This window comes from Macaca nemestrina, chromosome 9, assembly GCF_043159975.1.
Source record: "Macaca nemestrina isolate mMacNem1 chromosome 9, mMacNem.hap1, whole genome shotgun sequence".
Classification (NCBI taxonomy): domain Eukaryota; kingdom Metazoa; phylum Chordata; class Mammalia; order Primates; family Cercopithecidae; genus Macaca; species Macaca nemestrina.
This window is the reverse complement of record NC_092133.1, coordinates 75,691,840-75,717,636: the sequence shown is the minus strand read 5'-3', so window position 1 is coordinate 75,717,636 and position 25,797 is coordinate 75,691,840. Positions and strand designations below refer to the sequence as shown.

Here is a 25,797-nt window from a genome sequence, read left to right as displayed (position 1 = left end):
GCATGCATACATATACATGCGTGTACATATACATGTATGCATGCATACATATACATGCGTGTATACATATATACATGTATGCATGCATACATATACATGCGTGTATACATATATACATGTATGCATGCATACATATACATGCGTGTATACATATATACATGTATGCATGCATACATATATACATGTATGTATACATATACATGTATGCATGTATACATATACATGTATGTATACATATACATGTATGCATGGATACATATGCATGGATACATATACATGTATGCATACATATACATGTATGCATGGATACATATACATGTATGCATGCGTACATGTACATGCATGTTTACATATACATGTATGCATGCGTACATGTACATGCATGCATATACATGTATGCATGCGTACATGTACATGCATGCATATACATGTATGCATGCGTACATGTACATGCATGCATACATATACATATGCATGTATACATGTATGCATGTATACATATATGCATGTATGCATGCATATACATGTACACATATATGCATGTATGCATGCATGTACATGTACATACACATATATGCATGCATGCATGCATGCACATGTACATACACATATATGCATGCATGCATGCACATGTACATATACATATATGCATGCATGCACATGTACATATACATATATGCATGTATGCATGCACATGTATATATACATAAGCACATGTATATATACATATATGCATGTATGCATACACATGTATATATACATACATGCATGTATGCATACACATGTATATATACATACATGCATGTATGCATACACATGTATATATACATACATGCATGTATGCATGCACATGTATATATACATACATGCATGTATGCATGCACATGTATATATACATACATGCATGTATGCATACATATATACACAGATATGTATGTATACATTATATACACAGATATGTATGTATATATACATGTATATGTATACATACATATATGTATACATACACATATATACATATATGTGTGTATATATAGCTGTGGCATTTTACATTTCCACCAACAATGTATGAGGGTTCCAGTTTCTCCACATCCTCATCAACACTTGTCATTTTATACATATATATAAACAAATAGCCAATAATGGTGATAAAAATGAAATCATTTGGGAGAAAAATCTCAATCCAAAAGAAGGCAAGAAGAGAACAAAAGACAGATGGGACAAACAAAATAAATAGCAAGATGGATGGTTTAAATTTAACCATATTGAGAATTACATTAAATATAAATGATAAACATTTAATTGAATGGCAGAGATTGTCAGATTTGATAAGAAAGCAATGCTCAGTGCACCATTATCAGTCCATTGTCTCTTAGTTCTAAGTCCTCCCTACATTGTCCTGTTTGTAATAGTGTAACTGTTCTCCCTTGCCATCTGGAATTATATGAAGCTTTATCAGTACAAGGCACTGGAGAAATACTTTAGTCTTCAGTATTCTCTTTTTCCTTTAGTTGGTAAACTCCTGTTATAATTAATAATTTTTTTACATTTTCCCTGTTAAAACTGCTGTGTTGTTTCTGTCTCCTGTTTGGACTCTGACTATATGGAATTGATACCAGAAGTGGTCCCAGAAGATAACCCCACCAAGATGAGATTTGGAGATGTATTTTGCTGTGCTTTTGGACTCCAACATATCTACCAGTGGGAAATGGTATGTTAGTAATCCATGGCATGCAATGACATCACAATTAATTAAGCTGTCACCTGTAATTAAGTGACAAGAGAAGCACGTGCCTTGGGAGACCAGGTGACAGCAGCACTTGACCATTGCAGTAGTAATCATAACCATAAAGACTGGGATGTGGGGAAAATTCTTTTGAGGATGCTTGATTGCTTACCAAAAGAAAATTTAGAACTTGTGTTCTTTAATTCTTGGCATAAACCAGAGAACCAGAAAGCTTCTGGTTATATTACAGCCTGAGAACCAGAAAGCTTCCATGATAACTCTAACAGTAGGCACTAGGTTAACAGCACTTAAAATCAAACAAAAATTTTACCATGTAAGTTGCTGAATTACAACATCATTTCAATTCACAGTTTCATCAAGTTTTTCACAAAGTTTTTCATGTGAAAGGGCATTGATGAAAAAGAATGATATCCCAGGCTGGGTGTGGTGGTTCACACCTGTAATCCCAGCACTTTGGGAAGCCGAGGTGGGAGGATCACCTGAGGTCAGGAGTTCGACACCAGCCTGGCCAACATGGTGAAACTCCTGTCTCTACTATAAATACAAAATTAGTCAGGCATGCTGATGTGTGCCTGTAATCCCAACTACTCAGGAGGCTGAGGCAGGAGAATTACTTGAGGCTGGGAGGCAGAGGTTGCAGTGAGCTGAGATCACACCATTGCACTCCAGCCTGAGCAAAAAGAATGAAACTCCCTCTAAAAAAACAAACAAACAAACAAAAAAATACAAAAAGAATGAGATCCCAGACTGGACAACATAATGAGACCTCTTCTCTACTAAAAAATAAATAAATAATAAAAATTATAAATGATAAACAAACAAATTTATTTAGCCAGGCATGGTGGTGCATGCCTGTAGTCCCAGGTACTCGAGAGGCTGAGGCAGGAGGATCACTTGAGCCCAGGAAGTCAAGGCTGCAGTGACTTGACTTGATTGTGCCACTACCCTCCAGCCTGAGCAAGAGAGTGAGACCTCATCTCAAATGAGATCCTGAAATTTGGAATGGAGTCACCTGAGTGGATCAAAATGAAACCAACAGCTTGAACCCTCAAGCCACTCTGTTTCTTCCTTACCAATGGAATTAGCTTGCTCTCCTGTGTCTGAGGAAAAGAGGCTTCTTTGCTTAAAAACACTGTGATAACCTCGTAAGGTTTGAAAGGGGATGCTCAAGACCTGCTATGATCACTCCCCAGCCCCATAATAGGTGTCGAATCTCAGCATTTTCCAGAGGAACAGCAGTACTCCAGAGGAAACAGCTTACACACCCAAAGAATCATGAGACTTGGCTAATATAGATGCTCCTCAACTTGTGATGGGGTTACATCCTGATAAGCCTATTGTAAACTGAAAATATCACAAGTTGAGAATGCACTTAATACCCCTAACTTACCAAACATCAGAGTTTAGCCCGGCCTACCTTAAATGTGCTCAGAACATTTACATTAGCCCACCGTTGGGCAAAATCATCTAACACAAAGCCTATCTTATAAGAAAGTGCTGCATATTTCATGTGATTTGTGGAATACTCTACCGAAAGTAAAAACAGAATAGTCATATGGGTACTCAAAGTACAGTTTCTACTGAATGCGTATTGTAAAGCTGAAAAAACTGTAAGTTGAACCATCATAAGTCAGGGACCGTCTATACATATTTTTAAACAGATTTACTGAGATATAGTTCACACACTATACAATTTACCCATGAAAATGTTGATAGTATATTCACAGATATACGCAACAATCACAAAAGTCAATTTTAGAACATTTTTATCATCCCATAAAGAACCCTTGTAACTTCAGCCATCACGCACTGATACCCTGCCCCTATCTACTCCCTTCAGCCCTAAACAACCACTAATCTATTTGCCATCTCTATGGATTTATCTATTCTGGACATGTCATATGAATGGAATCATAAACTATTTTGTCTTTTGTGACTGACTTCTTTCACATAGTATAATGTTTTCAAGGTTCATCCAGGTTGTAGCAGGTATCAGTACTTCTTTTCTTTTTATAACCAAATACTATTTCATTGTATGGCTATGCCACATTTTCTTTATCCACTTGCCCATTGATGGACATTTGGGTTGTTTCTACCTTTTGACCCTTATGAATAATGCTGCTATAAACATTTGTGTACAGGTTTTTGTGTGGACATGTTTTCATTTCTCTTGGGTACATACCTAGGAATGGTATTGCTGGGTCATAGGATAACTCTATCTCTATCTTTAATCATCTGAGAAACTGCCAGGCAGTTTTCCAAAGCAGTTGGACCATTTTGTATCCCACAGCAATGTTTGAGAGTTTCAAATTCTCCACATCTTTGCAAACATTTGTTATTATCTGACTTCTTAATCTAACCACCCTAGTGGGTATAAAGTGATATCTCTTTGTGGGTTTTTTGCATTTCCCTGGTGACTAATGAGGTTGAGCATCTTCTCATGTGCTTATTGGCCAATCATATATCTTCTTTGGAGAAATGTCTGTTCAAATCTTTTGCATGTTTTAAAATTGGGATATTTGTCTTTTTATCATTGAGTTGTCAGAGCTCTTCATATATTCTAAATACAAGTCCCTTATCTGATATATGATTTACAAATATTTTCTCCCATTGTGTGGGAAAACCACAAAAGTTTAAAATTTTGATAAAGTCTTAATCTATCTTTTTCTATTTTTGTTCCCTTTTGTTGCTCATGCTTTGGTGTCGTATCTATGAATCATCTGGCAAATCTGAAAGACTGGATGCTTTCCTCTTAAGATCAGGAATAAGATTTGATGTTTGCACATGTCACAAAAATTTATCGCTACATTTTCTTTAAAAAGTTATCTAGGCTGGGTACGGTGGCTCATGCCTGTAATCCCAGCACTTTGGGAGGCCGAGGCGGGCAGATCACGAGGTCAGGAGTTCGAGACCATCCTGCCTAACACGGTGAAACCAAGTCTCTACTAAAAATACAAAAAAAATTAGCAGGGCGTGGTGGCGGGCGCCTGTAGTCCCAGCTACTTGTGAGGCTGAGGCAGGAGAATGGCGTGAACCCGGGAGGCACAGCTTGCAGTGAGCCAAGATCGCACCACTGCACTCCAGCCTGGGCAATACAGCGAGACTCCTTCTCAAAAAATAAATAAAATAAAAAGTTATCTAGTTATGCCCTTATGCTTAGGTCTTTCACCCATTTTTGTTGTTGTTTTTGTTATTTTAGACAGGGTCTCCCTCTGTGGCCCAAGCTGAGTGCAGTGGTGCCATCATGGCTCAGTACAGCCTCAAATTGCTGGGCTCAAGTGATCCTCCTGCCTCAGTCTCCTGAGTAGCTGGTACCATAGCTGTGCCACTACAACTGCTTACATTTTTTTTGTAGAGATGGGGTCTTGCTTTGTTTTGGGGGTTTAGGCTTCTTTGATCATTTTGAGTTAATTTTTGTTTATGACGTGAAGTAAGGGTTGAGATTTATACTTTTCTATGTGATTACCCAGTGTCCCAGCACCAAGATTATTCTTTTCTCACTGAATGCTCTTGGCATCTTTGTTGAAAATCAGTTGACCATAGATGTATGAGTTTATTTCTGTAATCTCAATTCTACTCTATTGAGCTATATATATATCCTGCCAATACCACACTGTCTTTATTATCATTGCTTTCATAAGTTTTGAAATCAGGAAGTGTGAGTACTCCTATTTTATTCTTGTTTTTTTGGGATTGTTTTAGTCAGTCTGGGTCCCTCTAATTTTGTATGAATTTTAGAATCAGCTTGTCAATTTGTACAAGGAAGCCATCTGAGACTCTGATAAGGGTTGCATTGAATCTGTAGATAAATTTGAGGAGTATTGCCATCTCAACTATATTAAGTTTTCCAATCCATGAATATGGAATGTTTTTTCATTTGTCTAGTTCTTTTTTTCAACCATGTTTTGTAGTTTTCAGAATATGTTTTGCACTTTTGTTGTTAAATTTATTCCTAAGTATTCTATTATGGATAGAACTATCTTAATTCCATTTTTGGATTTATCATTGCAAGTGTATTAAAATACAACTGATTTTTTTGTATGTTGAGCTTATATCCTGCAATTGTGATAAACTTTTTTATGAATTGTAATAATTTGTAGTGGATTCCTTAAGCTTTTCTATATAAAATATTATGTAATCTGACAGTAGAGACAGTTTTATTTCTTCCTTTACAAACTAGATGCCTCTTTGTTTTTCCTAATTGCCCCAACTGCAGACTCCAGTCAATTTTGAATAGAAGTTCCAAAAGCAAGCTGGGTGCGGTGGCTCACACCTATAATCCCAACACTCTGAGAAGCCAAGGGGATAGATCACTTGAGTCCAGGAGTTTCAGACCAGCCTGGGCAACATGGCAAAACCCCATCTCTACCAAAAACAAAAACAAAAAATTAGCCAGGCGTGGTGGTGTGTGTTTGTGGTCCCAGCTACTCAGGAGGCTGAGGTGAGATGATCACCTAAGCCTGGAAGGTTAAGGTTTCAGTGAGCTGTGATTGCACCACTGCACTCACTCCAGCCTGAGCAACACAGTAAGACCTTGTGCCAAAAAAAAAAAAAAAAAGAAAAAAAAAAGTTCCGAAAGCAAAAGCAAATATCATGTCTTATTTCTGTTCTTAAGGGGAAAGCATTCAGTCTCTCACCATTAAATATGATGTTAGCTCTAGGTTTGTCATGGATGCCCTTTACATATTGAGAAAGATCCTTTCTCTTACTAGCTCATTCAGTGGTTTTTTTAAATAATGAAAGGGTTTTGGATTTTGTTGAATATTTCTTCTGCATCTATTAAGATAATCGTGTAATTTTTGTTTTTATTCTATTGAAATTTTGTTATATGCTATTATATATTATGCATTTATAATATATATTATATTAATAGATTTTCAGATGTTAAACCAACCTTACATCCTTGGGATAAATCACACTTGGTCAAGATGTATAATTCTTTTCATATGTTGCTGTATTCATTTGCTAGTATTTTGTTGGGGATTTTTATGGCCATATTCATAAGAGATATTGGTCCATAGTTTTCTTCTCTTGTGATGTCTTTGGTTTTGACATCAAGATAATACTGGCCTCATAGAATAACAGGGAAACTGTTCCCTTCTCTTCTATTTTTTGGAAGATTTTGTAAAAAATTGGTATTAATTCTCCTTTGAGTGTTGGGTAGAATCCAGCCCGGAGACCATCTGGACCTAGGCTTTTCTTTGCAGGTAGATTGTGATTACTGCTTTAGTCTCTTCACTTACTACAGGTCTATTCGGCTTATTTCTTTATTTTTGAAGTCTGTGTCTTTCTAGGAATTAGTGTATTTTATGTAAGTTACCTAATTTATTGCAATACAATTGCTCATACTATTTCTCTTTAATCCTTTTTCTTTCTGAAAGGCTGGTAATAATATTCCCTCTTTAATTTATAATTCAACTAAGTCTTCTCTCTTTTTTCTTCATCAAATTGACTAAAGCTTTGTCAATTTTGTTGATCTTTCTATGAAAAGCTGGCTTTTGGGTCATTGATTTTTCTCTATAGCTTTTCTCATCTCTATTTTATTAATTTCTGCCTTAATCTTTATTTCCTTCCTTTTTCTTGCTCTGGGTTTATTCTGTCTTTTTTTTCCCAGTGTTTCAAGATGAAAGATTAAGTTACTCATTTGAAACCTTTCTTCTTCATTAATGTAGGCATTTACAGTTAAAAGTTTTCCTCTAATCACTGCTTTAGCTGCATCCCAGAAGGTCTGTGTTGTTTAATTGTTATTGTCTACTTATTTATGAGTTCCCTCAAATTTTCCCTGCAATTGACTTTTAATTTCATTCCATTGTGCTTGGAAAACATGCTTCACATTATTCCTATCCTTTAAATGTATAGAGGTTTGTTTATAGTCTAGCCAGATGGCCTGCCCTAGAGAAGGTTCTACGTGTGCTTGAGAAGAAGGTACCCTTTGTTGTTGTTAGGCGGAGGGTTCTATTGATGTCTGTTAGGTCTGGTTCACGTGCAGTTTTGTTTTAGTCCTCTTTCCCTGTTAATCTTCTGTCTGGTTGTTCTATTCATTATTGAAGTCTCTAACTATTGTTAAATTGTTATTTCTCCCTTTATTTCTGTCAGGTTGTGCTTCGGGTATTTTGGCATTCTTTTATTGGGTACATATATGTATATAATTGTTATATCTCTCCAATGAATTCACCATTATAAAATGTCCCTCTTTATCTCCAGTAACATTTGTTTGTTTTGTTTTTAAATAGAGACAAGCTCTCACTATGTTGTCTAGGCTGGTCTTAAACTCCTGGTTTCAAGTGATCCTCCCACCTCAGTCTCCCAAAGTGCTGGGATTACAAGTGTGAGCCACCATGCCTCCAGTAACATTTGTTGTTTTAAATTATATTTTGTTTGATATTATTGTAGCCACTTTAGCTTTCATGTGGTTGCTGTTATATAAGCATAATGTGTCTTTTTCCATCCTTTCACTTTCAGTCTGTTTATGTATGTATTTAAAAGCATATCTCCTATAGACACCATATAGTTGGATCTGGTTTTTTTTTAATATGGTCTAGCTCAATCTTTTGATCAGATTGCTTAATCAATTTAGATTTCATGTTGTCATTAGCATGTTTGGATTTGCATCTGCGAACTTACCTTTTGTTTTTCATGCGTCTCATGTCATTTTTGTTCCTCTGTTTCTTCTTTATTGTTGTCTTTTGCATCAACTGAATATTTTCCAATATAGTATTTTAATTTTCATTAATTAAACGTGATTTTTTTCATTTTTTTTTTGAGGGTTTTTTAGTAGTTTCTCTAGGGTTTACCATATAGGTCTTAACTTAACAGAATAAGCTTTAATTGCAATATTTAGGCTATTTACATGTAATGTTATTATAATATGTTTGAATTTAAAACTGTCATCCAAATACTATCCATTTGTGTTTTGTTCCTTTCATCTTTCTTTCTACCGATGAATGTGTTAACTTACATAGCAAAAGGAACTTTGCAGATGTAATTAAGTTAAGGATTTTAATATGGGAAGATTATCTGGATTACCCAATGGGTCCAATGTAATCACAAGAGTCCTGAAAAGTGAAGGAGGAATGCAGGAGAGTGAGAGTCAGAGAAGAAAATATAATATGGAAGCAGAGATTCAGGTGATAATGCTATGTTGGCTTTGAAGATGGAGGAAGAGGCCACAAGCCGAGGAACACAGGCAACTTCTAGAGAAGTTAGAAGAGGCAAGGAATGGTCTCTCCCCTAGAGCCTCCAAAACAATGCAACCTACCAGCATCTTGACTTTAGCCCAGTGAAACCCATTTCAGACTTAAATTTGTGGGAGTTTTTTGTTGCTATTGTTTGTTTGTTTGTGAGACGGAGTCTCACTCTGTCACCCAGGCTGGAGTGCAGTGGTGCAATCTCAGCTCACTGCAACCTCCACTTCCTGGGTTCAAGCAATTCTCTGCCTCAGCTTCTCAAGCAGCTGGGATTACAGGCACCCACCACTACTCCCGGCTAATTTTTATATTTTTAGTAGAGACGGTGTTTCACCATCTTGGCCAGGCAGGTCTTGAACTCCTGACCTCGTGATCCACCGGCCTCAGCCTCCCAAAGTGCTGGGATAACAGAAGTGAGTCACCATGCCCAGCCAATTTGTGTTGTTTTAAGCAAGTATGTTTATGGTAATTTGTGACAGCAGCCATGGGAAACTGATGTATTAGTTAGATCTCTTTTAAAAAGTGAGTGGTTGTTTTCATGTTTACAACATATGTCATTAATTTATCACAGTCTACATTCAAATACTATACAACTTCAACTATAGTGTAAGAATCTTACAACAGTTTACTTCCGATTTCTTCCTCTCATTCCTTGTGCAGTTTTAGCGTGCATTTTACTTTTACACATACTAAAATAGACTTTGAAACAAATGTTAAAGCAGGATTTTTTTTTTTTAAATTTTACTCTAAGTTCTGGGATACATGTGCAGAATTTGCAGGTTTGTTACATAGGTATATATATGCCATGGTGGTTTGCTGCACCCATCAACCCATCACCTAGGTTTTAAGCCCCACTTGCATTAGGCATGTGTCCTAATTAAAGCAGGAATATTTTTTAAGATTATCTTTTTAAGTCAAATTGCATTTAAAATAATGAAAGAAAGTGCTTTTATATACTTTATTTTTTACCATTTCCAGAATTCTTCATTTCTTTGTGTAGATACAAGTTTCTGTTTGGTATCATACTTCTTTCTGAAGAACTTCTTCTGACCTTGCTTGTATCATGGGTCTGCTGACAGTGAATTTGTTCTGCTTTTGTTTGTCGGAAAGGATTTTTGGTTTTGTTTTGTTTTTTGCTTTTATTTTTGAAGGGTATTTTCCCTGGCCATAGAATTGTGAATAGATGGGTTATTTTTTCTCCTGCCCAGTACTTTAAAGTCTCAATCCATGATGTGTTTATTTCCCTTTCACGTGGCATGCCTGTATCGAAACAACTTATGTATCTCAAAAGTATACACCTACTATGTACCCACAAAAATTAAAAATAAAAATTAACTTGTCAATTCATTGTTTTTAACTTGCATAATTTCTGATGAGAAGTCTGCTATCATTTTTATCTTTGTTCCTGTGTAAGTAATTCATGGTTTGTGTGTGTGTTGTGGGGGATTGCCTTAGAGATTTTATCTTTGGTTTTCATAGTTTGATGCTAAGCTACTATGGTGTGTGTGTGTGTGTGATCTTTCCTGCTTGAGGTTCTCAGAATTTCTTATATCAGTGGTTTGATATGTCTCAATAATTCTGGAAAAATGTTACCACTTATTTCTTTAAATACTTATTCTTGTGCACTCACTTCTTTTCTCATTCTGGGGTTAAAATGACACCTCTGCTAGGCATTTTGATATTATCCCATAGTTCTTTGATGCTCTGTTCTGTCTCTTTCACTCTGATTTCTCTTTGTGTTTCCATCTGGATTAATCTCTTTTGACCTCTTTAAGTTCACTGATATATTCCTCAGCTGTGCTAAGTTTACTGATAAGCTTGTCAAAGGAATTCTTCATTTTAATATGTTTTTTCACTTCTAGCATCTCCATTAGACTCTTTCTTGTAGTTTTTCTCTACTGAAATGCATCCTTTCCCACTAGATCTTCCAATATATTAATCAGTTATTTTAATATTCATATTTGACAATGTTATATCTGAGTATGATTGTTTTATTTCTTGACAATGTTTTTCTTCTTTGCATTTTGTGTGTTTTTAAATTTTTTGTTGAAATTCAATAGAATTTCAACAATAGAAGAGACAGTGGTGAACAGTATGTATCATTGTTAATTTTATGTGTCAACTTGGCTAGGCCAGGGTACTCAGATGTTTGGTCACACACCAGTCTAGATGCTGCTGTGAAGGTATTTTTGAGATGAGATTAACATTTAAATCAATGACTTTGAGTAAAGCATATTGCCCCCCCATAATGTGGTGGGCCTCATCCAATCAGTTGAAGATTTTAAGAGAAAAAGACTAAGGTCCACCAAAGAAGGTGGCATTTTGCTTCTAGAACCCAAGCTCCAAAATCAACTCTTCCCTGGGTCACCAGGCTGCTGGCCTGCCCTGCAGAATTTGGACTTGCCCAGGTCCCACAACTGCATGAGCCAATTAATTAAAATCTCTCAATCTCTCTCTCTCTCCCTCTGCCTATATGTATACACACATCCAATTGGTTCTAGCTCTCTGAAGAACCCTGATTAATACAGTATGTACACTGGAGACAGGCATGCCACTGATTATTTCAGACCATTATTGTGGGAAATTGAGTTAGTTGCCTCAAGGGTTGAGCTGGATTTGGGGTTTGTGTTGCTATTCTTGCTTTCAGAGCTCCATAGACTTCAAATTCCTTAAGTGGTGGATTACTGTTGACTTGTGCTTACAGTGGAGCTGGGGTGCCAAAGGATTGTTTAGATTCCACACTCAGCTTTCTGCAATACGGAAGGTGTCTCTCTCCATGCCCCACCCTCCCCCACTGGTAGACCAGGCTCATAGTAAGACAGCAGGCTTTTCTGCTCTCCTGATCCCGCCTTAGTCTTAGGCATGTCTTGGCTGTTTCTTGCCCCCTCTCCCACCAGAGGTAGTCAATTTCTGGTTGGTATCGCTAAAGGATCCTGTGCCCTGGATGGCTTCTTGCCCCTCCCTCAGGGATATAAGGATGTGTGTTTTACTTCTCCCAGCCACAGTGCACTTTTACATGTTCCTGGGGGTGGACGGTGTAATGCCCAACCTCCCAGTGGATTCTCAAATTTACTTCATAGGAGAGAAGAATCTGAGGAAGTGGACAATGCTCCATGCCTTTCTCCAGCAGCTGAAGGTCCCCTCCTACAGACCTAAACCACCAAGTCGGGCTCCCTCTTAGGTCTTCTGTGCATCTGGTGGGAGCCTGGAGAAAGATGTTGAACTCCCTTTGTATCTGGGGTCTCCAGCTACTCCAGACAGACACATTAGCCCCCTCCTGGCCTTTAGCAATTCATTAAGAGGTTACCTAATTTTATTTTACACAGTTGTTTCGTGGTCATATCTTACTACAGTGCTCTGCCACAGGTGAAACGGTCTGTGTGTCCTGTCTTACCTTGCAGGGCCTCGTTCCGCCCTTTTTTTTTTTTTTTTTTTTTTTGACATGGAGTCTCACTCTGTTGCCCAGGCTGCAGTGCAGTGGTGCAATCTTGGCTCATTGCAACCTCCACCTCCCGGGTTCAAGTGATTCTCCTGCCTCAGCCTCCCAAGTAGCTGGGATTACAGGCATGCACCACCATGCCCGGCTGTTTTTTTAATTTATTTTTAGTAGAGACGGGGTTTCACCACGTTGGCCAGGCTAGTCTCCAACTCCTGACCTCAGGTGATCCGCCCATCTTGGCCTCCCAAAGTGCTGGGATTACAGGCGTGAGCCACCGCGACCGGTTGCTTTGTTCCTCTTTGAAACAGGTTGTTTGCCTTTCTGGTGAGCTCAAGAAAAGTTACGATTTTGTAGTTTATTCAGCTTCTTCTCATTGTTAGGAAAGGAGTGGTGGTCTTTGCAGCTACGCAAATGCAGAAACCTATACTAACTATTACTGTAATAGGATTGTAGGCAATGCTAATTCTCTATATAATTATGTAACATTTGAATTTTCATATGTGCATTTTGGTTTTATAAATAGAAAGAAGACAATATGTGTAAGTAAGAGAAACAGAATCAATAGAATACACATGTGTGTGCGTGTGTGTATATATTTATACCATATACACAGGATATATATGATATAAAAATATAAGGAATTGGCTTAAGTGGTCATGGGGCTGAGAAGACCCACAATCTGCAGTTGGCGGGCTGGAGACCCAGGAGAGTCAATGGTTTAGGTCCAGTCCGAGTCTGAAGGCCTGAGAACCAGAAGAGCCAATGTAGGTTTCAGTCTGAAGGCTGGCAGGCTCAAGACCCTGAGACAGCCAACATTTCAGTTTGAGTCCAAAGGCAGAAAATACCAATGTTCCAGTTCAGGGCCGTCAGGCAGGAGGCGTTCCCTCTTAGCCTTTTGTTCTATTCAGGTCTTCAGTTGACTAGATGAGGTCCACCCACACTAGGGAGAACCACCTGCTTTACTAGGTCTAGCTATGCAAATATTAATCTCAGACAGAAACGCCCTCACAGACACACCCAGCATAGTGTCTGACCCAATGTGTAAGCACTCTGTGACCCAGTTAGGTTGACACATAAGGCTGGGTGTGGTGGCTCACACCTATAATCCCAACATTTTGAGAATCCGAAGTGGGAGGACCACTTGGGGCCAGGAGTTTGAGAATGGCCTGGGATATATAGCAAGACCTGCATATCTTAAAAAATAAAAAATAAAAATAGCCAAGCATGGTGGCATGTGCCTGTAGTTCCCAGTTACTCAGGGTGCTGAGGTGGGAGGATTGCTTGAGCCTAGGAGTTCAAGGTTACAGCGAGCTATGATTGTGCCACTGCACTCCAACATGGATGACAGAGTGAGACCCCGTCTCAAAAAAAAAAAAAAAACCTGCCATAAAATTAACTATCACAATATGATACAATAGCAGTAATGTTATCAGCATAATTCTGGACAGCCTCTACAGGCTGAGTGATCTGGGAGGCAGAGTGGACCCAAGACTTTCTCTACCTGCCATGTTCTGGGGAATCTTGGACACAGAGCTGACTTCTGGCCTCCACAATCCACTCACTGAGAAATGCTCTCCATCTGAGGCCCACCCAAGGCAGCCTCTCATCCTAGATGGCAAAACAAGAGCTGGGGCCTCCACCCCTCAAGGAGCTTCTTCCCTCATAGGCTCCTGCATAGGCCAAGGCAGGGGGAGCCACTTTTTCTTTTCTTTTTTTGAGACAGTGTGTTGCTCTGTCCCCCAGACTGCAGTCCAGTGGCATAATCATGGCTCACTGCAGCCTCGACCTACTGGGCTCAGGTGATCCTCTTACCTCAGCCTTCCGAGTAGCTGGGACCACAGGCACATGTCACTGAGCCCAGCTAAATTAAAAAAAAAAAAAATTCTGTAGAGATGAGGTCTCACTGTGTTGACCAAGCTGGTCTCGAACCCCTGGGCTCAAGCAGTCAACTCACCTCTGCTTCCCAAAGCGGCTGGGATTACAGGCATGAGCCACCATGCCTGACTGGCCACTTTCACCAGCGCTATCGAGGAGCCTCCCTGCCCACTGGCCCCCACAGAGCTTGAGTAGAATAGGATGTGCCCCACCCAGTCATCCGAGACTTGTCGGTCAGACTCCTTAACTGAGGCTTCTTTTAGAAGTGGAGAGTGTCACTTCTGAGTCCCAGAAAGTCCAGTAAAAAATGTTTCCAGAAGTAAATGATGATTCCAATGTTGAGCCATGACTTTCCCTTTCACTCTTAGCCACTGTGGCTACACTCAAATTCTTAAGCTTTAGTAGAAATGTGTCCGGAATTGGCTCCTGCCGGTGGGTTCATGGTCTCGCTGACTTCAAGAATGGAGCCACGGACCTTCGCGGTGACGGTTAAAACTCTCAAAGACGGCACACGTGACCAGTAGCAAGGTTTACAGTGAAGAGGAAAAGGACAAAGTTTCCACAACGTGAAAGGAGACCCAACCTGCTTCCCTGCTGCTGGCTGGGACGGCCAGCTTTTATTCCCTTTTTTTGCCCCTGCCCATGTTCCATTTCTGTCCTATCAGAGTGCCCTTTTTTCAATCCTCCCCACGATTGGCTACTTTTAGAATCCTGCTGATTGGTCTGTTTCACAGAGCGCTGATTGGTGTATTTTACGGAGTACTGACTGGTATGTTTTACAGAGTGCTGATTGGTGTGTTTTACAATCCTCTTGTAAGACAGGAAAGTTTCCCAAGTCCCCACTCGACCCAGGAAGTTCAGCTGGCTTCACCTCTCAGAATTATTATTTTAAAATTCAGATTCTGGCCGGGCGCGGTGGCTCACGCCTGTAATCCCAGCGCTTTGGGAGGCCGAGGCGGGCGGATCACAAGGTCAGGAGATCGAGACCACGGTGAAACCCCGTCTCTACTAAAAATACAAAAAATTAGCCGGGCGCGGTTGTGGGCGCCTGTAGTCCCAGCTACTCGGGAGGCTGAGGCAGGAGAATGGCGTGAACCCGGGAGGCGGAGCTTGCAGTGAGCCGAGATCGCGCCACTGCACTCCAGCCTGGGCGACAGAGCGAGACTCCGTCTCAAAAAAATAAAATAAAATAAAATAAAATTCAGATTCCTAGATGCAAATATTCAAAAGGTGTGTCAGGTATGGCCAGAAATCTGCATGATTTACTGGCACTCTGTGATCCCTAGAAGCATTGCTTTAGGCCTTCCCAGACCTAGGAAAACTTTAAGAAATTCCTTTTCATGGAGCAAGATCCTTTAGAACCCAGAAGCATATTGGAGTCTCACACATTCTCACACGTGCCACGCTGGAGAAGCCAGACATAAAAGTGAACCCTGCTCGATACCATTTCTACAAAGTTCTAGAACGGGCAAAATTACAGGGATAAAATCCAGTGGCTGCCTGGGAAGGGGCACGGAGAGAACTTTCTGGAAAGATGGAAACATTCTTAATTTGGTGATAGTATCTTAATTTGGTGATAGTTATTACTAGTATATACTTTTGTCAAAAGTCATTGATGTGTACACTTGAAGTTTTATTCTATGTAAATTATACCTCAATGAAATCATTTTGAAAAGCTATCACATACCAGAAAATAAAATTGATGTTTCAGATTTTTTTTAAAAATCGTGTACATGGCACCACTTATGATTACATCTATGAGTGCACGTGTAAGATTCACTGCCTCATTTATGCATGAGGTATTGAGTGCTCACTGGCCATAAACAAGCCAGTATTTTATTTGTATGTTACTTATGTTCTTGCTTTATGCAAGAAATATGACTAGGCTCAGGCCTTTGTGCAGGGAGCTCAGGGAATGAGAAGCACAGGGAATGGCCCTGCTTTCAGGGAACTTGGTTTTTAGGAGATTCCTGCATGTTTGCTGCACCCTCACCTCACCTTAGACTCCTCTGGGTGGAGATACACACACACAGACACACACACACAGATACACACAAACACACACTCCTCAGCAAGAAGGACACACACAGTGACTAAACATAAGACCCCAAAGAGGAAACTCCAGAGGGAGTGAAGCTGTGGGCTTTAACCTCAGGTATCAATTGTGCTCTGAATGTGTGGCCTGAGGACCTTTGGCAATATGTTCCCGAAGGCACCTGTGCATTCTCGAAGGCCCCCAACAGAAATCCCTGCAGACTGCCAGAAACGCTGGATTCTAGCCCCTGTTTTGCCAGTTGACTCACAGGGTCACATGGGGCAATCATAATCCCTCTTAGGGTCTCAGTTTACCCATCTGTAAAGTATTGGACTGGGTGAGAAATTACTAATTATGATTTGGCTCAAGATCCCATTCTTCAAATGAAATCCTTTGTAGAACCCCAACATAAATGGAGGGCATCTATGACTGCAAATGGGGTTCAGGGGCCCATGCTCCTTGTGTCCTCCTTGTCTGCTTTCAGGACCCCTAAGGCTCTTGATAATTGTTTGAAGACTACTAGTCCTACTGAAACTGACTTCACGAAACTCTCCACGACTCCAAATGACCCGAACCCAGCCACCATGACCTCAGAGTAACTCCATCAACCTGAGACTGCACATAACCTCACTCAGGGAACCCCAGTGAGAAATAATTCTGTTAGATGCTCCCAAAAGAGCCCAAATTTCCTCTGAGAATGCCTGCCTGACCAACCACTCAACTGCCTGACCACGCCACGGCCCTGTCTACCTAGGGAAGCTCTTACCTCCAATCCTGCCTTCCCTGTGAATTCAGAAACACCTAGAAGTCAACTCCAAATGGAACTGGCTTATCCTAGGAAGTCCACTCCTAACCTCAGATGATGGAGGCTCCTTTGCTCTGGCATCCCTCCTCTTTCCTAAGACCCTGACAGGGGAAAGGTCATCATCCTTGTCACTCTGCTTAGGAAGATGCACCACGCACTGTGTTATGCACTTCATGTGGATCACCACCCTACGAGGTGGGCCTTATTGTTACCCTGTGTTAGGATTCTTGTATTGCTATAAAGAAATCTTAAGACTGAGTAATTTATTATTGAAAAGGTTTAATTGGCTTATGGTTCTGCAGGATGTACAGGAAGCATGGTGTTGGCACCTGCTTGGCTTCCAGGGAGGCCTCAGGAAGCTTATGACCATGGCACAAGGTGAAGGGGGATTAGGCATGTCACATAGGGAAAGCAGGAGCAAGAGGGGGGCAGGGGGAGGTGCCACACACTTTAAATGACCAGATCTTGAAATAACTCACTATCAAGAAAACAGCACCAAGCCATGAGAGACCCGTCCCCATGATCCAAACACCTCGCACTATGTCCCACCTCCAGCACCGGGGATTACAGTTCAACATGAGATTTGGCTGGGGACAACTATTCAAACTATATTGCCTCCTTATGCAGCTGAGGGAAACTGAGACTCGGGGTCACTAAGGGGAGGAGCTGGGATTCAGGGTGAAGCCAGTGCTCATGGCACAGGCTGTGGGTGCTAAGGTCGCTTGTATGAGCCTCATTTCTAAGGCAGGGAGGACAAGTTGCCAGCATGATGACATGAAACCGTCCACATGAACGTCCTGAGCATGGCACCCGCCACGGCAAGCTCAGTAAAGATCAGCTCCAAGTTACAGATCCCTCTTCCAGAAACCAGGTACCAGTCTTTCATAGAAAATAGGATTTATTTTCACATTTAAGGTGAACACAAATACATGTTCCAGAAATGTTTTATGTATAATACATCATCAGTAGATTGAATTCCTTTAACACACAGAAAAATCAAAGCCTACCAGGAAATGCTTCCCTCCAGAGCACAGGAGCTTACAGGCCACTTCTGTTAGCAACACAGGAATTCACATTGTCTAGGCACAGCTCAAGTGAGGTTTGTTCCCAGGTTCAACTGCTCCTACCCCCATAGGCCCTCCTCAGAAATGACAGCAGCAAACCAGCGGGCTTCACAGTAACCAGGAGGAAAGATCTCAGCCGAGGGAACCTTCACAAAAGCCCTGAGTTGTGTTTCAAAAGCCAAGCTCTGGGGTCTGTGGTCTGTGTCACCAACTCAGGTCACACCACAGCATGGGGAAGTTAGTGTTGCAGCTTCACTTCTAGTCAATCTTGTTAACTAAATTATCCCAATTAGGAAGACAACATTAAACAGGTATTAGAGTCCTTTTGCAAAACTGACTGTCCCCCTTGGTCAAGGAAAAGACCTTCACTTGGATGCTAACCCATCACCACCACCATGTCCAAGGCACAGATGAATCTGGGTTGGGCAATCACAGGCAATGCTTGATGAGGGGTGACATCATGTCCACAAAGATGCCTAGAAATGAGGTCGTGAGGAAGGGTGGGTATTAGGAAGCAGTGTGGTGGGTCCTGGCCGAGGTCCGACATCCCTGAGCAGCCTTCCTCAGGCACACCATGATGGTGGAGTGGGCACAGATATCATTTTGGGCACCTTGGCTGAGAGCCAAGGCAGCCATCTGGGTGCATGGACATTTGCAGCTGCCACCATCCCAGCACCATGGCCACAGATTAGCTCAACTGGCCACAGTCTGTGATGACAATCTTCTTGGATGTCTTCCCACTCTTAGAGCCGAAAGATTCTATTTTCTTCACGACATCCATGCCCTCTTTGACGTGACCGAACACAACATGCTTGCCATCCAACCTGTGAGGACGGGTGACCCGGGTGAGCAACAGTGTAGTGCAATGTCATCCAATGCCATGGCCCCGGTCATGGAATTAGTTACCGAAAACAGCAATTCTGCAAGGAATCCCCACGTAATACCTGGATCTACCACCAAAGCTCAATCAAGCCTTGTTGAGCGCCCCAGATACACCCCAGAGAATGCCTGGCTTCCAGGACACATTCTGCCACTCATGTTGTGACCTTGCCTCAGGTCACGTAGCCTGAATCCTGGTAACTCCATCTATTAAAAGTGGATTTATTCTTTGTTCTGCACAGGGAGGTAACAGGATAATGAAATGCTCTGAAGAAAGAAGAAGTCCAGACAAATGGAACCACGTTAACGGTCATGAATGATGAGTCAAGAGCCAAAGGAACAAGGGTGGTGAAACTGCAGAGTCCTGGGCAGCTCTCAACTCAAGAGAGTCCAATAATGTAAAAGGCGGCTCAGTTCAGCTCCGGCGAAGCTGGCATGGTTTCAGCCAAGAGCAGAACTGCAGGATCCACTGGGGTCCCATGAAGGAGCAAAGAGCAGGCTGAGCCAGCAAGGACCTGCCCAGCCCTGCCGGCCACATCTCTTAGGCTTGGAGGCTGGATACTTCTAGTGTCCGCCCCACCTAGGTCTCCCTAAAATTCTTGGAAATGGGCTTTACCAAGTCAGCTCCCAGCCAGCTCATCAGCAGGTGCCCCAGGGCTATGACATTTGGGACTCTGGCCAGAGAAATTTATCCCTTAGAGGAAAATGTACCAGGAAAGAGACATCCCTAAAATCCATGGGCATTGAAAACAGGGCCCTTACAGGCCTGTGGCTATCTGCAGGCTTATGATAATACAGGGGCTTCATTTGGAAATCTGCTGATATCCAAATGTCTGCTGCAGCATTGCCAAGGTTCAGCCCATGGTCAAGACAAGCCTGGGAAACTCCAGGTTAAAACCACACAAGTGGGCTTCTACTCAGTCCCTCCTGAGGCCTCATAATGTTTTGCAACATTTCCCAGATGTATCTGGTAGAGAAACCCTTTCGTGTGTGTGTGTGAGCAGAATACACGGAGAAAATTCCAGATGACAGCAACAATGGGAACCCAAACCATGACAGAATTGCAGGAACAACTGCGATTCTCCTTTGATCCTTCCACTAACTTTCTCTTTCTCATACAAACACACAGCCTGGGAGAGGGCCACTGTTCCAGAGCAGATGGCCTGGCTGTAAACTGCCTGCCCCTAAAAGTGCACAAATCCTCCTCCAGCTGCAAGGCTGCCCACATTCCCAGAGGGCCTGGGGCAGGGAACTCACCAGTCTGTCTTTATGGTGCAGATGAAGAACTGGGAGCCATTGGTGTTAGGACCAGCATTAGCCATGGACAGGACACCTGCAAAAACCAGCAGAGCTGAGCCACGCTGCCCCTGGAGGCACCTGCCGGGGAGGACATTAGAAAGGGCAGACGGTGCAAACCACACCAGGGACATTCGAGTCTGCAGATCCTGGGACCCAGAAGAGGAGAACCAGGGCCCAATACCAGCCCCCCAGGGTGTGTCTGCCTTTGCTGTCCGCTAGTTCTCAGTGGGGTGGCCTGAGAGGACAGGGCCTTGTGGAAGCTCTCAGTGGTAGGGCTGGGGCGGGACCCGGGACAGGACCCCAGGCCCTGACCTCCAGACTTCTCCACCTACCACTTTGGGTCTTATAGGTGACAAGATGCTGCCACAATAATCACCCTGGCTTCCAAACAATTTGCTTTTTGTCTAAGCAAGATTTTAAATCTTGCAACAATTCTTTTTTTCTGCAACAATGTTTTTTTTGAGATGGAGTCTCACTCTGTCGCCCAAGCTGGAGTGCAGTGGCGTGATCTCGGCTCACTGCAAGCTCTGCCTCCCAGATTCACGCCAATCTCCTGTCTCAGCCTCCCGAGTAGCTGGGACTACAGGCACCCGCCACCACACCCAGCTCATTTTTGTGTTTTTGGTAGAGACGGAGTTTCACCATGTTAGCCAGGATGGTCTTGATCTCCTGACCTCGTGATCCACCCGCCTCAGCCTCCCAAAGTGCTGAGATTATAGGCGTGAGCCACCGTGCCCGGACCATTCTGCAACAATTCTAAGTGTCCTAGAATTTCCAACCCGAAACTCAAGAGGACAGACAGGGAGGTGGCCAAGGCCTCCATTCTGCTTAAAGGTTCTTCCGCAAAGTTCCCAAAGGAAACCCTGCTTTTTAATCTGAGAGACGAGAAAACTCTAGGGAAACTCAACAAGCCAGAAATGCTGAGACGGCCTGCAGTGCCGCAGGGAGGAAGGGCCTCATCAGATACTGGGCGGTGACCGCATGTGGCCTCTCAGGGCCTGCTGGGGCTTCCAGGCCAGGTCAGAGCTGTGGGGACACTCACCCTAGAGGCGGCCCCCACTCACCCGGCCCCACGTGCTTCAGTGTGAAGTTCTCGTCAGGAAAGCGGCTTCCGTAGATGGATTTCCCGCCTGTGCCATTGTGGTTGGTGAAGTCTCCCGCCTGTGAGCACACAGCACCTTCTGAGTGGCTGCCATGGAGCAGACGGGGGCCACGGCCCCGACACTGGCAGCGGCCTCAGCCCACCCAAGCACCCAGTTGGTGCCCCTCAGGTAAAGCGGTCAATAAACATCCAATAAAATTAGAACTAATAATAAGAAAAATAAGCAAAAAAAGAAAAAAAAAGACTAAACTTAAATATCTTTTGTCACAGTAACTACCTTTGTTTCCAAATGACTTACTTTTTGTCTGAGCAAATTTTTAGGTAATCTTCAAAGGACCTAATGGCCATTCAGAGATGATACTTAGTGACCCAGAATTTAACCCACTCCTCCTGGAGGGCAACAAGGAAGAGGCCAGAGGCCCCGCAGTTCCCGTGTCTAGTCTGTGGGAGCACCAGCAGCTGGTCCAGACCAGCTCCCCATGCCAGGTCCCCTCACTGTCCCCGCACTGCCCCTTACCCAGCCCAGCAGCTTCCCCAACCCTTGCAGACCCAGGACAGAGTCTGCCCAGGGCTGGCATCCTTCCTTAGGCCTCAGCTAAGGCCCGGGCAGCCCTGGCCAAACCTGCATGGGGCACCCATGGCCAGAAGAGCCCGGTAGCAGCCCCTATGCCTAGTGCTGCCCAGCCCAGGCCATGGCTGGCTGCTGTTTTCCTGAGATGGGATCCTTGGGTGAGAGAGGGAACTGACCAGCTGAAGCATCCGCAGGTGTTAATTAGGTGCTCGCTAATTGATATCCCTCCCAACGGATAACTCAGGACCCTGGCCTGGACTCCCAGTGCCACTGCCTTGTGCCAGGGAGCCCTCCAGCTCTGGAGTCCCCAGCCTGGCTCAGGACTTCCACCTCAGCTCCTGCTTTACCATCAGCCTCAGGGCTGGGCCAGGCCTGCCGTCCCTGTGTTCACCCCATATCCAGGCCTCACCGCACACAGACGTCCAGCCCCAACCCACTGCCCCTTAGCATGATACGATGACAGTCACTGGGTCAGGGTAGAGGGAATGGGGAGAGAATTTCAGGCAGAAAGGTCTCAAAAGAGGTCATGACAGCCATGTCGCTGCCTCCAGGCTCTGCCTGCCTAGGATACCCAATCCCTGATCTTGAAGATCTGTGCTAATAGAGGACCAGCCCCAATACCACCTGGGTCCTGACCCCCGGGAAGCTCCTGCTGCAACACCTACCCCCAAACCTCTGACACAGCAATACCAATGCTTGCGAAAACCGAGCGTGGCACATGACTGAAAAACATTCATTTCACCGAGAATAATGCCTTTCTCTGGGAAGGGAAGCTCCAAGTCCTGGCATGTGTGTTCCTGCCCTGGACCCGTCTTCCTCCTCCACCTCCGCCGCTTCTCCCTCTCCCCCTCTTATCTCCCACACCAGTGCTCAGGGGCATGCAGGGTACAAGGTCAGAGACCACTGGAATATGCTGGTTCTTCAAAGCCTTCAGGGCCACCCCCAGCACATCCATCCCCCAACCCAGCTCTGCCTTGATAGACTCCACCTCCCAGTCCCCTGGGCAGGGCCTGCCACTGGCCTGGAGTGGCAATGGGTTGGGGCTGGACTTCCATGTGCAGTGAAGCCTGGATACAGGGCTAATGCGGGGGGGCAGCCTGACCAACAGAGCAACTGCAGCTGCCCTGCTCAACACCTTCCTCATGCCAGGCATCTTCACACACCCACAAGGCAGCTCCTGCTCTCATCCCCCCTTACAGAAAAGGAAACCACGTTACCTGGCACATGAAGGAAGGGATCACCCTGTGGAAGGTGGAGCCTTTGTAGCCAAAGCCCTTCTCACCAGTGCACAGGGCTCTGAAGTTCTCTGAGGGTCGAAGGGAGACACAGGTTAACACGGCCAGGCCCCAATTCCCGGGTCATACCCATTCCAGCCAAAATCCCTGCTACATCCCCAGCAGTGAACAGGGGGATAAAGACCTTGGCACCTCTTGGGTCTGCTCTGCCCAACTCGCTATGTAACTGGACAAGTCACTCCCCTTCCCTGACCTCAGTACCTGAGCACTGTGACAAGAGTACAGGCTCATGGCTGTGCTGGCACCAGCAGGGCAGCGACTCAAGGGCTATGTGCGCACCACCCTGCCTCATTGGGGACCAGGAGTGGGGAAGTCTCTGGGAAATTTACGTGTGCCTTCCACCGGCTCTGAGGCTCCCAGCTACTATGAGAGAGGAGGGCAGAGCCAACGTTGAGGCCCAGAGAGGGATGGGAAGAGCTGCCCCAGGGCACCCAGTGGCTGAGCCACACATGGAGCTCCCATTCGTCAGGGGTCTCTGAGCCCCGATTCTTCTCACTACGCCACCCACCTTGCCCTGCCTGGCCCCCTTCCCATCTCACAAGGCCCCACGCCCTGTCTTACCAGCTGTCTTTGGGACGACATCTGCCTTCAGCTGTTGGGGGAGAAGAGGGACAAAAGTGGGTGGTCATTGGAGAGACAGGTGAAGGTGGATGTCTCTCAGCACCCACCCACCCCCACAGCGGCCAAGGAGGCTAAGGAAGAAGCACGTGGACATTCCATTCCCATTATTGCCAACCCGCGTAGGTGGCAGCTCTATCATTTCTGGGAGCCATTTCCTGAACCCAAGGCTGGAGGAGGTGGCCTTGGTTTCCTAATCTGTCAGAAGAGATGACAATGCTATCTTGGCCTACTTCTGTGGACACAGCTGGCACTGCTCCCACAGCTGGGCCCAAAGCATCAGAAACTCGGGCAAGAAAGTGGGTCTAAGGTAGGAGCCAGACCAGCTCTTCGATTTGGGGATGGTAAACTGAGGCCCAGGGAAAGGCATGCTCCCAGGGAGGGGCAGTGCTCCTACAGCTGGGCCCAAAGCATCAGAAATTCAGGGACAAGAGAGTGGGTCTAAGGCTCCTCCATTCGGGGTTGGGAAACTGAGGCCCAGGGAGAGGCATGAGGGTGTGGGGAGGGAAGGCTGAAGCCCCATCCCAGCCAGCCTCTAGCCTCGAAGCTGCAAGACCCACCCTTGAACCAAATGGAAGCAGGAAGGGTGTCCCTATTTTCCAGAAGAAACTGAGACTGAAAAAGAAATACCAAGGGCTCCCTGAGAAAAGGGCCAGTCAACACGAACTGACCTCTGCTGTCAATGTGAGGCCGGGCTGAAGGCTCCACTAGGGCTTTCCCTCTAAAGTTACCCTGATGACTGTTTCTTACTTTGCTTTATAAAAGACCCAAAGAGTTTGGGCAGGTGCTGAGTGTGACTCCCAAGGACGGTGGCAGGGCAAGGTTCCGGGCACACTGCCTCTGAATGTGTCCCAACTCGCAGGAGGGGCATTCTGGGGTCCACCAGGTGGCCGGGCCCGAGGCCTACTGGGCCCGCACTGCTGCTGGAAACCACTTCTCGCTCCATTTCCCAGCACCCCGAGTGTGAGCCCGACCGCGGGGGCGGGGTCGGGGCCAGGGCGCGCTCCGCGTTGTGCAAGGGCCGCCACGTGAGCACCCGCCGGGCCACAACGCTCACCCCAAGCCCCCCGACACCCATCTCAGAGCTCCGGATCTAGGCTCAGCCCCAGAAAACTCCTGGAGCCCCTCTCTCGTCCCGGGGCCGGCCCAGGGGTGCTGGGCCCTCCCTCTCTGCGATCTGACCTTGAGCTTTCTCCTCCACACGTGCCCTCCCTCCCGTCTCCCCGGCTCCAGTGCTCCGAGGGAGGCCGGAAGAAGCCATTCTGACGCCCATTCTCAAAATGGGGAAACTGAGGCCCAGAGCCCGGCAGGGGGAGGCCCAAGGTCACCCAGCGCGCCCGGCACCGCGCCGCCCAAGGCCCAGGGCTCTCCCCGGGCCCGTGTCTCGCGCCCAGGCCGGCCCTGCGAGCGGTCTCACCTCCAGCACCACGCGGCCGAGCGGCTGCCCGTCGGCGCCCACGTCCAGGTACACGAGCGGGTTCCCGGAGGAGGAGGAAGAAGACGGGTCGCCGGCCCCCTTGCTGCAGGCGCGGGCCGCGGGGAGTCGCAGCGGCACGGAGCGCGGCACGGAGAGCAGGCCGAGCCACCGGGGGCCGCAGCGCAGCGCCAGCATCGCGGGCGAGGGTCGGGCGGGAAACGGGCAGGGAGAACACACAACTCTGAAAAACAGGTCGCGCGCGCCCAGAAGGCCGAGTCCCGCGCAGCCGCGCGCCGCAGCCTTTATTGGCCTGGCCAGGTTTGCGGCCCCGCCCTTGTCCCGCCTCCTCCGGGCCTGTCCGTGGGCGACCCCTGCCGGCCGCAGCGCGCAGCGCAGCCAGCCGGTGGGGCCGCCGGGCGTGAAATGCTTTGGAACACTCCCGCCTCCAGGCCCAGAGACCCGGA

At 45.1% G+C, this 25,797-nt stretch overlaps 1 protein-coding gene across 1 annotated transcript; it reads right to left on the bottom strand.

The window, feature by feature from the left end:
• Positions 1 to 17,968: 17,968 nt before the first annotated feature.
• Positions 17,969 to 25,611, bottom strand: LOC105465954 (peptidylprolyl isomerase F). The gene is made up of 6 exons (XM_011714617.3): positions 25,334 to 25,611; positions 23,860 to 23,890; positions 23,221 to 23,309; positions 21,395 to 21,491; positions 20,289 to 20,364; positions 17,969 to 18,976 (listed from the first exon to the last, which is right to left on the bottom strand). The coding sequence occupies exons 1-6, from the start codon at positions 25,526 to 25,528 to the stop codon at positions 18,841 to 18,843; spliced, it is 624 nt and encodes a 207-aa protein (XP_011712919.1). The 5' UTR covers positions 25,529 to 25,611; the 3' UTR covers positions 17,969 to 18,840.
• Between the last annotated feature and the right edge of the window lie 186 nt (positions 25,612 to 25,797).